The sequence below is a fragment of the Pristis pectinata genome, chromosome 17 (genome assembly GCF_009764475.1).
Source record: "Pristis pectinata isolate sPriPec2 chromosome 17, sPriPec2.1.pri, whole genome shotgun sequence".
Classification (NCBI taxonomy): Eukaryota; Metazoa; Chordata; class Chondrichthyes; order Rhinopristiformes; family Pristidae; genus Pristis; species Pristis pectinata.
The window spans coordinates 39124715-39138455 of NC_067421.1; the positions used below are offsets into that span (position 1 = coordinate 39124715).

Below are 13741 nucleotides of genomic sequence, written 5' to 3' on the forward strand. Positions count from 1 at the left end.
GGACCCAGTGGGAGGGGTGTGTGGGTGATGGGCAGACAGAGTGGGTGGAGGAGGGGAAAGAAACAGGGTGATGGGGGGACTGGGTAGATCAGGAGGAGACAGAAAAGGGACAGCTGGAGCAGTTTACCTGAAGTTGGAGAACTCAATGTTCGTGCCGTCGGGTTGTAGACTACCCAGATGGAATATGAGGTGCTGTTCCTCTGGATTGTGTTCAGCCTCACCCTGGCAGTGGAGGAAGTGAGGACAGATATGTCGTTCTGGGAATGGGGAGGAGAATTAAAATGGCCAGCAACGGGGAGATCCAGAAGACCATAGCGGACAGAGCGCAGGTGCTCAGCAAAGCTGTCTCCTAGGCTGCACCTGGTCTCAGTGGTGTAGAGGCCACATCGAGAGCACCGGATGCAATTTGATTCCATGCTCCACCTTCCCGTCCCATCAGATTCCATCATCTGCAGCCCTCTGTCACCTCCACCTATCGTCTCCCAGCCTCTGTCACTATTCTACTCTCCCCTCCTCCATCTGCCCATCACCCCTCCTCACCTGGATCCTCCTATCGCCTGCCAGCTCTTGCTCCACCCCTTCCCTTCACCTCTTTAGACCGGCCATTTCCCCTCGATCTTTCAGTCCAGATGAAGGGTCTCAACCCAAAATGTCGCTTGTCCATTTCCTTCCACAGATGCTGCCTGACCCAGTGAGTTGCTCCAGCATCTTGTTTGTTGATCCAGCCTATAGTTCTGTGGAGAAAGCCATTGAAGTTTACTGCCATGGTGCAGAGGAAATGTATTAATTTATTCTCTTGGAGATCACAATATAAACTGTGAAGGGCCTATGAAAATAAATGCTGCAGATATCGAAAAGAAACCTTTTGCTATGTGTGTGGCCCACACAAGACTGAGCTTCGAGACAATTGAAGGATGAGGTGGTGGTGGAACGGATAATCAGATGACAAGACTAATCCCTTCAGGTATTAACAATATAACACCAACTGAAAGTGTAATACATATTGCAAAGGAACACCAGCCCCAAGGGCTACATGATTAGTGTTAAGTCACAATGAGTCAAGATGAATTTGCTTCGAGCTGATATCCAGAATACCGTGGGTCATTTATGCTAAAGCAGTTGAAGCTTCCAATACCTCGCCAATGTTTTTTTAATAGAATCATTGAGTTACAGAACTTGTCTCCAGGCTGTTCGGCCCAACTTGTCCATGTCAACTAAGGTGCCTTTTCCTGAGTTTTGCCTGCCTGCATTTGGCCCCTATCCCTCTAAACCTTTCCTATCCATGAACCTGTCTAAATGTCTTTTAAACATTGTAATTGTACCTGCCTTGAGTTTGTTCCATGTACCCACCATCCTCTTGTGTGAAAGTTGCCCTTCAGATCCGCTTTATGTCTTTCTTCTCTCACCTTAAACCTATACCTTCTAGTTTTAGACTCCCCTACCCCGGGAAAAAGACCGTGACCATCCACCATATCTATGCCTCTCATGATTTTATAAACCCTCCGCAAGGTCACCCTTCAGCCTCCTTCACTCCAGGGAAAACAGCCCTTCTGAATCTGTTCTGCACTCTCTGTAGCTTAATCACACCTTTCCTACAGCACAGTGACCAGAATTGCACACAATATTCTAGGTGCAGTCTCGCCAACATCTTGTACAGCTATAACATGATTTCCGAACTCTTGTGCTCAATGCCCTGTCCAATGAAGGCAAGGACGGCATATGGCTTCACCACCTTGTCTACCTGTGTCACCACTTTGAGGGAACTATGTACTTGTACCCCTAGGTCACACCATTCAACAACACTCTCCAGGGCCCTGTCGTACACCGTGTAGGTCCTGCCCTGGTTTAACTTCCCAAAATGCATTACTTTGCATGTGTCTGAGCTTAGGTCCATCTTCTATTCTCTTGCCCACTTTCCCAGTTGATCTAGATCCTGTAGCAACCTTGGACAACCTTCTTCACTGTCCACCACATCACCACTTTCGGTGTCATTTGCAAACTTACTGATCATGCCCTGCTCTTTGTGATTTTCATAAATGACTTGGACGAGGAAGTGGAGGGATGGGTTAGTAAGTTTGCAGATGACACGAAGGTTGAAGGAGTTGTGGATAGTGTAGACGGCTGTCGTACGGATATAGTCAGGATTCAGAGCTGGGTGGAGAAGTGCCAATGGAGTTCAATCCAGAGAAGTATGAAGTGATACACTTTGGAAGATCGAACTTGTACTTTAAGGTTAATGGCAGGATCCTTAGCAGTGTGGAGGAACAGAGGGATTTTGGGGTCCAAGTCCATAGATCCCTCAAAGTTGTCGCGCAAGTTGACTGGGTAGTTAAGAAGGCGTATGGCGTGTTGGCCTTCATTAGTCGGGGTAATGAGTTCAAGAGCAGCGAGGCAATGTTGCAGCTCTATAAAACTCTGGTTAGACCACAGTTCAGTTCTGGTTGCCTCATTATAGGAAGGATGTGGAAGCTTTAGAGAGGATGCTGCCTGGATTGGAAAGCATGTCTTATGAGGATAGGTTGAGCAAGCTAGGGCTTTTCTCTTTGGAGAGGAGGAGGATGAGAGCTGACTTGATAGAGGTGTACAGGATGATAAGAGACATAGATTGAGTGGACAGTCAGAGACTTCTTCCCAGGGTGAAAATGGCTAACACGAGGGGGCATAATTTTAAGGTGACTGGAGGAAGGTACAAGGGGGATGTCAGGGGTAAGTGTTTTTTTTTTACACAGAGAATGGTGGGTGCGTGGAATGCACTGCTGGCAGAGGTTGTGGGGGCAGATACATTAGAGGCATTTAAGAGACTCTTAGATAGGCACACAAATGATAGAAAAATGGCAGGCTATGTGGGAGGATAGACAGATCTTAGAGCAGGATAAAATGTCGGCACAACATCGTGGGCCGAAGGGCCTGTACCGCTGTAATGTTCTATGTAAGATTATGAGAGGCGTAGATTGAGTGGACAGCCAGCACCTTTTTCTCAGGGTGGCAATGGCCAATACCAGAGGACATCCATTTAAGCTGAGTGGAGGAAAGTTTAGGGGAGATGTCAGAGTAGGTTTTTGTTTACACAGGGAGTGGTGGGTGCCTGGAACGCACTGCCGGGGATGGTGGTAGAGACTGATACAATAGGGACATTTAAGAGACTCTTACATAGGCACATGGATGTAAGAAAAATGGAGGGCTTTGGGCTGTGTAGGAGGGAAGGGTTAGATCGATCGTGGAGTAGGTTTACATAGGTCGGCACAACATTGTGGACCAAAGGGCTCGTACTGTGCTGTTCTGTTCTATGTTCTGTGCCACCAACATCCTCATCCAAATCGTTTTTATATATGACAAAAAAACAGGGGACCCAACACTGACCCTGTGGCACATCGCTTGTCACAGGCCTTCAATCCAGAAAAACAACTCTCCACTACTACCCTCTGACTCCTTCCACCATGCCAATTTTGTATCGAGCTGGCTAACTCAGCCTGGATCCCATGTGATCCCACCTACCAGACCAGTCTACTATGCGCGACCTCGTCAAAAGCCTTGCTAAAGTCCACGTAGATAACATCTACCATCCCATCCCTGTCAATCCTCGTGGGCTCCTCTTCAAAAAAACTCAATCAAATTTGTGAGACATGATTTCCCACACACAAAGCCACACCTTGCCTTTCCAAATGCACATAGATCCTGTCCTTCAGAATCCCCTCCAGTAACTTTCCCACCACTAATGTTAGGCTCACAGGTCTGTAGTTCCCTGCCTTGTCCTTGCAAAGTAAAAACACAACATTAGCCACTCTGGTGGAGGAGGGGTGTGTGTCTCCTGGTACCACAAAATTAGTCTTCTGGTACCTCACCTGTGGCTAAGGAAACTACAAAAATCTCTGCCTGGGCCCCAGCAATTTCTTCCCTTGCTTCCTACAATGTTCTAGAATGCATTTGGTCAGTGCAGACACTACCACCATTGAACCAGCTTCCCTGAAAGAAGATTTGCTTCACGCAGACACAGCAAGCAAATCATGATGCTCGCTAGCTGGAGGTTCCATAGAGATCTGCCAGCTAGCTGCTGTGAGTGGGTCAATTCATTTCTAACTGCTACCCCTACTCAGAGTAATACCAGAGTCAGGAGGAGCTTCTGGTCAAGGAGCCGCATACTTGACCTCGCATTCCACTAACGGACATGGCAACAAGTCCTGGGCAAAGTTCAGACGTGTGGAACTGTGGGAACAGATGCAATTCACATCTGGCTTGCTAGCCAAGGCCGTGCAATCCCATTCATTGAAATAGGGTCAACGATCTTGATCGAAAAGATAATTGCAGGTAACTGCTGTTTCCCTTTGTTTTATTTAATATTTTTCATTAATTTCTATCACTTAATGACATCCTTCCTATATCTGGAAGGATGTCGTTAAGTGATAGAAATTAATGAAAAAGGATGGCATTAAGCTGGAAAGGGTGCAGAAACGATTCACGAGGATGTTACCGGGACGGGAGGGCTGGAGTTATAAGGAGGGGCTAGATAGGCTGGGACATTTTTCCCCCAGTGTGTAGATGGCTGAGGGGTGACCTTATAAAGGTATATAAAATTATGAGGGCATAGATAAGGTGAATGGCCACAGTCTCTTTCCCCAGTGTCAGGGAATCTCAAACTAGAGTGCATAGATTTAAGGTGAGAGGAGAAAGATTTAAAAGGGATCTGAGGGGCAACTTTTTCACACAGAGGGTGGTGGGTATATGGAAAGAGCTGCCAGAGGAAGCCATAGAGGCAGGTACAATTACAATGTTCAAAAGATATTTTGGACAGGTACATGGATAGGAAAGGTTTAGAGGGATATGGGACAAATGCAGGTAAATGGTACTAACTCGGAAAGATATCTCATGGATGGGTTGGGCTGAAGGGCCTGTTTCCATCCTATGTGACTATTGTATTTAAGTAAACTTAATAATTTTAATCTTATTAATTGTTTAAATACCTTTTGAACTGTTTTTAAATGTCTCTCTTCATAACAGACAATCAAAAGCACCTTAAAGACCTTGTAACTCCAGTGAGCTATCAAAAGGCCATCGGGCGTTCTAAGAGTGAGGCCAAGTCACTGCTGTGGACCACTCTGTTGCTGTGGCCATCCAACAAAGTAAGGATTGAAGGGTGCTTGGGCACAAAGCTAAGTGCAGGATGGAAATAGCACAGGCAGTGACTGCAGGCGTCGGGTTGGATCAAGCAGGATCTCTGAGGCAGTTTGCATACTCTGCTGATTCCAGGGCATTTTACTGAATTCACAATTGGTCCTTCCATCTCCAGCACAATTCATGGGTGGAGCAGAGGCGTAACTGTGGCTGCAGTAACAGCATGCTTTCAAGTCATTGACACAAATTTGGCAGGAGAATGCAAGTCAGGTCTTGATGTGGCTGTATTGAGACCACCTCTCACACGTGGTTTGGTTTTCAGAACAGAGGGAGCAAACCTTTGCAAGTCCTTTACTAAATGCAGCTTTTCATCTAAGTTTTTGATCATTCCTTCTATTCGCCACCTTGATGAAGATTTGTAAAGCACACTGAAAGGTTTGCATAATAAGACATTATATTCTGCCCTGTCATCCCAGTTCAGCATGAGACCTTAGGCATTTGATAAAGTAGATATTAAGTATTCAATGTTGTAGGATTTGGGATACTGGGACTCTTGTACCATCCAAACACATTTTTGAAAAATCATTTCCCCAGAGATGAGATTCTATAAACATGAAAGTTAATACTTAGTTTGCTACAGACAGACAAGTCACAGCCCAAGATACAACTTGCTTCTTGGGAACACACTTTGAATTCAATGCATTTCAGTTGAAAACTAATCATATACCTGCAGCCTTGAGGAACACACAGAGTGACACTTTTTCAACCTTCCCCAGCTTTTCAGGTTGATATCAAAAAGGTTCAGGCATTTTTCAACCAAAACCACTCAATTAATAATTTGGATTTCCAGCAATCTATCAATATAATAAAAGTACATGTATAGAAAGTGCCTTCAAACAGGCCGAAAATAAAGTTAACCAATTGTACAATTAGATCATACAACATGATATTCTGGGCAATCTGCAGTCATATTTGCTGACATAGTGCAGAAAAGCTACTGTAACGCCTCGAGGTTTATTCCAACTATTACTGCAGGAATGTGACAATGTAAACAGCAATACACCTCCCATACTCTGTTAAAACCTGTATCAACAGCAACCGGACAAAAGTAGAATTAGAAATAAGATCTACTGTGCATATAATCAAGATCACAGCTATTTGCAGTCCTCTACATGATTAATTTCACCCTGTCAATTACATACTGTAGATACCTTCAAGAATTACAAGGTACTCCCACTGCCAAAAAAAAAATCACTATTTTTATTGTGCTTTTCTAGCCCACAGGACCTTAGAACATTGGCCTTTGATTTCACCCTGATGCAGAAACAAGTCATAATGCCTATTGGACTCCAAATGCTGGACGTTTACTGCTATCTAGTGGGAGAAAAATGAAATAGCGACAACCAAAAAGTGGGGAAAAAAGCGACTTTATCTAATTTTATAAATAAAATATTGAAAATCCAAATCAGAAAAATAAAGACGCGGGTTCATCAGGTTCAATGGTCTCTGTGGAGATAACAGGCCAGTTATTTCAGACATAGATCTGAAACTCAGGAACACTAATATCATTCGATCTCTCACGATTTAAAAAAATTACTCCACACTTTTTTTTATTTCAAAGACGACCATATTTTTCCATATTATATTCTATCTGCCAAGTCCTTGTATCACAAAAAGTTACCAGGCAGGTATAACAAACAGTTCAGAAGGCAAACAGAATAGAACATAGAACAGTACAGCATAGAACAGGCCCTTCGGCCCACAATATTTGTGCCGACATAGCTATTCCCTCCTACCTACAGAATGCCCATAGCCCTGCATTTTCCTCTCATTCATCAGCCCATCCAAGCCCCTCTTAAAAGCCCCCAATGAATTTGCCTCCACCATCCTATCAGGCAACACATTCCAGGCATTCACCACTCTCTCAGTAAAAAAAACTTACTCCTCACATCTCCTCTGAACCTACTCCCTCTCACCTTAAATGCATGCCTTCTGGTACTGGATCGCTCAATAATGGGAAAAAGATATTGCTTGTCCACCCTGTCTATGCCCCTCATAATTTTATACACTTCCAACAGATCACCCCTCAGCCTCTGCTGCTCCAGAGAAAAGAGCCCAGGTTTGTCCAGCCTCTCCTGACAGCACATGCCCTCTAATCCAGGCAGCATCCTAGTAAACCTCCTCTGCACCCTCTCTAAAGCCTCGACATCCTTCCTATAGTGAGGTAACCAGAATTGCACACAATACTCTAAATGCAGCCTAACCAGAGTTCTATAGAGATGCATCATAACTTCTTGACTCCTATACTCAATACCCCGATTAATGAAAGCAAGCATTCCATAAGCCTTCTTAACCACCCTATCTACCTATGCAGCCACTTTCAATGAGCCATGGACTTGTACCCCAAGGTCTCTCTGCTCTTCAACACTGTTAAGGGTCTTGCCCTTAAGAGTGTACTGCCCCTTGAGCATGTTGTCTTATATTGCAAAAGGATTGGAGTTTAAGTATAGGAAGGTTTTGTTGAAGCTATACAGAGTGTTGGTGAGGCTACACCTATAATACAGTTCGTCCCCTTACCTAAAAAACAATATAGTAGCATTGGAGGCAGTCCTGAGAATATTCACAAGCTAAATTCCTGGGATGAGAGAGTTGTCCCATTAGAACAGGCTAGACGATTTGCCCTTGTATTCCTTGAAGCTTAGAAGAATGAAGGGTGATCTTATTCAAACATAAGATCCTAAGGCAGCTTGACAGGGTAGATGCTGAGATGTCTCCACTGGTGGGAGAATCATGATCAAGGGGACATAGCTACAAGATAAGATGTCAGTTGTTTAAAAATGAGATACGTGAAAATTTCTTCACACAGAGGGTTTTGAATCTCTGGAATTCTTTGCCCCGGCAGTTGGTGAGGGCTGGATCATTGGAATTATTTAAAGTGGAGGTGGATAAATATTTGAAAGGTCGAGGAATTGAGGGATATGGGGACCTGGCACAGAAGAGAGGTCAGCATAGATCAACCATGATCATGTTGAATGGTGGGGCAGGCTTGAGGGGCCAAGTGGCCTACTACTGCTCCTGTTTTTTTTTGTGTTCTTGCACGTTCAGTTGGAATGACAATTTCACCCTGAAGCTCTCTGCAATCTCCTCACAACTCAGAGACTGCCACACAGCTTTATAGCATCAGCAGACATGGATACATTACACTGAGTCCCCTCATCCAAATCATTGAGACAGAATACAAACAGCTAGAGCCATAGAACCGGACCGTGGGGCATCCATTAGTCATAGTCAACACACCCACTCAAAAATGACCCATTTATTCCTACTCCATTTTCTGTCCATAAAGCAATCCTTATTCCATGCCAGTGTATCCTTAGTGCTTTAATTTTATTTAATAACCCGTCCGGAACTTTATCAAAGGCCTCTAAAAGCACAAATACACTGCGTACACTGGCTCACCTTTAAATAATTTGCTCATTAAAACCTCAGAAAAACTATCAGATTAGTCAGATCTGATTTCCCTTTCATAAATCTACGTCGATTCTTCAAAATCTTATTGTTATTTTCTGAATGCTCTGTTACCACTTCACTAATAGAGTGTAGCATTTCCCCTACTACTGATGTTAGACTAACTGGGCTATAATGCTCTGTATCTTCTCTCCCTCTTTCCTAAAATAACGAGGTTACATTTGCTATCTTTCTGTCTGTGCAAACCACTCTAGAATTTATGGAACCTTGCAAGATGACAACCAGTGCATCTACCGTCTCCATGATCACTACCTGGAAAACCTTGGGATGCAGGTCTGCCAATCTGACAATTGTCTGTTTCTTTCTGCCAATGTGACTATTCTCAGTTTCTGTCCTACATCACATCAAAAAGGTGGGCTTAGATCAGTGGCATCAGTGTATGCTTTAACGAGATAAACTGGCTTCAGGTTAAAGGCAAATGTACCACACTTGATTTTGCAGTATATTTCACTTTAAATGGCACGCCTTTAGTCCTCGTTGTCTCTATGCTATGTATGTGCATGAAACAATTCGGGGATTTTCTGACAAGACCAAATCCGATTAAAACTGTAGTCCAGATGTCAATAAAAAAAAAATAATCTATCCAACAGCCAATTATAGTCAAAAAAGATTTAGTTGATGACATGACATTGTTTAGTAAATTAAATTCAGTACTAAGAGTTCAAATTTCATTGAAAATTCCAGAGTTGGATTGTGCACAACATCAAAGAACAACTACCATTATTTAGGTAAGTCGCTCTATGCTCCAGCTTAAAAACATTTTGTTCAACTAAGTTGCTGATGGCGTGAGCTGCCATTATTTTAACAGCAATTTTTAGACAATTATGCTTGAGTATGCAACAATAAAACTGCAGATGCTGGAACGTTAACAGAAACTGCTGAGAACGCTCAGCAGGTCAAGCAGCAACTGTAGGAAGAGAAACAAAGTTAATGTTACAGGTCAAAGATGCTTCCTGCTTCAAGCAGTTTCTGTTTTTATTGTGCTTGAATATATGTTGTGGACATTTAAAACATCTTTCAGTCCCATACCACCAGGTTCAAGAACAGCTACTTTCCTTCAACCATTCTGTTCTCGAACCAACCTGCACAAACCTAATCACCACCTCACTACCATAGCAACACTATGACCACTTTGCACTACAGTGGACTTTTTTTTAATTCTAATTGTGTTCTTGTATAATTTTGAATAATTTATGTTTCTCTTGTGAATGTTGTGTCTCTGATGGTATGTGCCTGTGGTGATGCTGCTGCAAGTAGGTTTTTCAGTGCACTTGTGCATACATGTACTTGTGCATATGACAATAAACTTGGCTTTGACTTATTTCACTGTACTATCACTTTAGCCAAGATCTTTGCTGTTCAAGAAAGCATTGGCACATTTTCATGCAATCATATTCCACCCAAAAAACAATCAATTGAGCAAAATGTCAAAGCTACAGTTTCTAAGAACATGTCCAAAGGGAAAATGAGACTGCTTTTGCAATGAAATTAATAACCCTGCAATCTTCAGTTCATCTTTGACTTCAAACTTTTTTATTTTAAGGATGGAAGTAAAAAGAAAGTACTCTATAATTGTTCTTCCAGTTTAATTATTCTTCTGGTGTATTCTGCTATAAGCTAAAGCTCCAGAGAACTACTTTAAATATATAAAAACACCTTGAAACCATGTTCAAGCCTTCAATGAGCTCGATGTGGGAAACTTGCTGATCTCTGAAGTAATTGCAACCTATAACCATCCTAAGGAAAATAGCTAAATATAACCAAAAACACTTTGAAGTTCCTTTGACATATTAGTTGAAGGACTAGAACAACAAGTAATGAAGTTCATCAAGACACACAAGGTACTAGTTAACTGGTAAAATATTAGCATTCTTGCATATTTTCAAAAAACACTGGAAAAAAATCTGAAGAGCGATTTCTACATTCTTAATACTATCTTACTTCATATTTTTGACTTTACGAACCCTGCACCACCCCCCCCAAAACCAAGATGAAGCAGTTCAAATTAAATTAAGAGAACTAATTTTTCAACCTCTTTACTGGCAATAGCAAATCTGAGGCATGGGAGCAGACAAGAAGTCTTTAACATTGGGCTGAAGAAACCCGTAGACTTAGTGCAACAAATGCTACACTGTGTCCTTGCACTGAAAAACACACTTTACAGAAACCCACACTACATTTGGATTATCTACAGTAGAATTTCATCCTCGTAGAGTGAGATTTTGAAAAGTTGAGTTTATTGTCATGTGCACAAGTACGTGTGCACAGGTGCAATGAAAGATTTACTTGCAGCAGCATCACAGGCACATAGCATCATGTAAGCAGCATTCACAAAAAAAACATAAATTATACACAATTTTTTCAAGAAAGAACACAATTAGTACAAACAAAAGTCTAATTTAGTGCAAAGTGGTCATAGTGTTACTATACTGAGATAGTGATTAGGATTGTGCCGGTTGGTTAAAGAACTGAATGGTTGCTATTCTTGAACCTGATGGTGGGGGACTTCAGGCTTCTGTACCTCCTACCAGATGGTAGGTTTGAGAAGATGGCATAGCCCAGATGGTATTCAAATCCTAACAAGAATGAAGGAAAGCCACCGTGAAGCCTGACATTTTAACTTTTAATCTGGTACCTCACGATTTGAAGTTCCACAAGCAAAAGTTAAAGTGAGTGGGAGAAAAAAAAAGAGATTTTCTGAAAAATGGCATAAAATTTGGAAAATAATTCCTTTCATTCAATAGTCCATCATATGTGGCAGTTTCCTGAAGCATAACTATCTTGCTTTCCATATATCCACTTGGAGTAAAATTGTGGTACAAGGACAGGATCAACTCAATTAACCTATTAATACCACATGTAATAATTATTTGGCATGATTAGTCACTTTGCTTTAAATATTACACTTACACACACACACACACACACACACACACACACACACACACACACACACACACACACACACACACACACACGTTCAACCTTGGATCTTTTCAGTAACTGCACTTTAAAGCCGCCAGAATCAGACCTTGTAATGAACTCTGTGATCTATTTTTCTGGTGCCTTAAGCATTAATGGATCCAACACTTTGTCAACATCAGGTACACTGTAATCAGCTCATTAGATAAATGCCAGCTTGAGTATTCTTTTAAAGATGCAAGATGACCAAGAATACCTTGTAATTCACAATTGGAAATAAATTTAAGAACATAAGAAATAGGACCAGGAGGAGGCCATCTGGCCCGTCGAGCCTGCTCTGCCATTCAATAAGATCGTGGCTGATCTGGCCGTGGACTCAGATCCACCTACCTGCCTTTTCCCCATAACCCTTAATTCCCCTACTATGCAAAAATCTATATAACTGTGTCTTAAATATATTTAATGAGGTAGCCTCTACTGCTTCCCTGGGCAGAGAATTCCACAAATCCACTACTCTCTGGAAAAAACAATTTCTTCTGTTCTCAGTCCTAAATCTATTTCCCCGAATCTTGATGTTATGTCCCTTAGTTCTAATCTCACCTACCAGTGGAAACAACCTTCCTGCCTCCATCTTATTATCTTATCTGTCCCTTTCATAATTTTATATGTTTCTATAAGATCCACTCTCATTCTTCTGAATTCGAGTGAGTATAGTCCCAGGCGACCCAATCTCTCTTCATAGGCTAACCCCCTCATCTCTGGAATCAACCTGGTGAACCTCCTCTGCACTGCCTCCAAAGCCAGTACATCTTTCCTCAAGTAAGGAGACCAGAACTGCACGCAGTACTCCAGGTGCGGCCTCGCCTACCCTGTACAGTTGCAGCATAATCTCCCTGCTCCTAAATTCAATCCCTCTAGCAATGAAGGCCAACATTCCATTTGCCTTCTTGATAACCTGTTGCACCTGCAAACCAACCTTTTGCGATTCATGCACAAGCACTCCCAAGTTCCTCTGCATAACAGCATGCTGCAATCTTTCATCATTTGACTATCAGTGCCAGGAACGTAATGAATCCACATAACTGTATTCTCACTGCCAGTGCATCATCCATTGAAATACATTTGCATCCACTAAAGTCCAGCTGAATGGATCCTTTACTCACGTTTTTCCAGGTGAGTCTCGCAGCCAGAAAATGTCATCACTGGAAATGCCAAATTCAGCCCCTGGAATCTTTCAAAAGTGAATGATCATTTCACAGCCAAAACACAGCTCTATATTTTTGTCTGTTACAAGAAAATAAACACCATGTGGGGTGGAGAGAGCTGGATTTACTGCGGAAATACTATTCCGGATGATTACACAAATTTAATTAGAAAGATTGCAATCGAGTTATACTCTAAATAAAATCGCTACTGGGGCCAGTTGGCAAATTAAATCTGAAACAGAACCACAGAGCTCTCAAAATCACTATTGATTTCAACAAAAATGTTTGTAAAATCAGTTTGGATTAATGAGCAGAGAAAATTTATGTAGAGTTTACCCCATTGCATCCAATGATGTCTAGAAACACTGAAAGCAAGTATAGGCCAGGCTTGACTATGAGGTTGTACCAACAAAAACCCACACGGTCTGAGGAGATCTACTTTTAAGATCTGTTTTAAAATCCCATCATCGTGAATGCAGAATAAATAAAAAGAAGATAAAAATCAAACCATGGCGTCAGCCCTTGTTTTTTTAATTAAATCAATTACATGAGGAACGTGGTTACAAGGAAATGGAATCACATTCATCTTCAAGAGTGTGTCTCCGGTGTTGATCTATGTTGGATGAGGTAACTTATCCAACTTAACCAGGCACAAAGTGAAAGCCTCCCAGCAAAGCACATCACCCAACCTTAAACATTCTTACCCAGACTCCCCCAGGCCACCATTTAGTGTCTAACCCTAAATGTCCTTGAATTGAGTGGCATACTTGGGTAGTTAGTAAGCATCATTCACATTGCATCTGAAATCACTTAAAGGCCCAAATGGGTAAAGGTGGCAGAACTCCAGTTTCTTGGTCATCATTGCTGGTACTAGCCTTTTAATTCAAGATTCATTGATTTTTAAATTGCTGAGCCACTGTGGTGGGATTCAAACTTGTGTCTCCAGATAAACAGTCCAGGCCTCTGAATATCACTCC

At 42.1% G+C, this 13741-nt stretch overlaps 1 protein-coding gene across 2 annotated transcripts in view; it reads right to left on the minus strand.

Annotated features, from left to right (window-relative positions):
- The window catches only part of txnrd2.2 (thioredoxin reductase 2, tandem duplicate 2), an 80263-nt gene that overhangs the window by 42856 nt on the left and 23666 nt on the right, over nt 1-13741 (minus strand). For both annotated transcript variants that reach the window (XM_052031898.1, XM_052031899.1), the window contains exon 8: nt 12723-12790. In XM_052031898.1, the coding sequence (XP_051887858.1) occupies nt 12723-12790 (68 nt within the window). The remainder of the gene's footprint in view (nt 1-12722; nt 12791-13741) is intronic.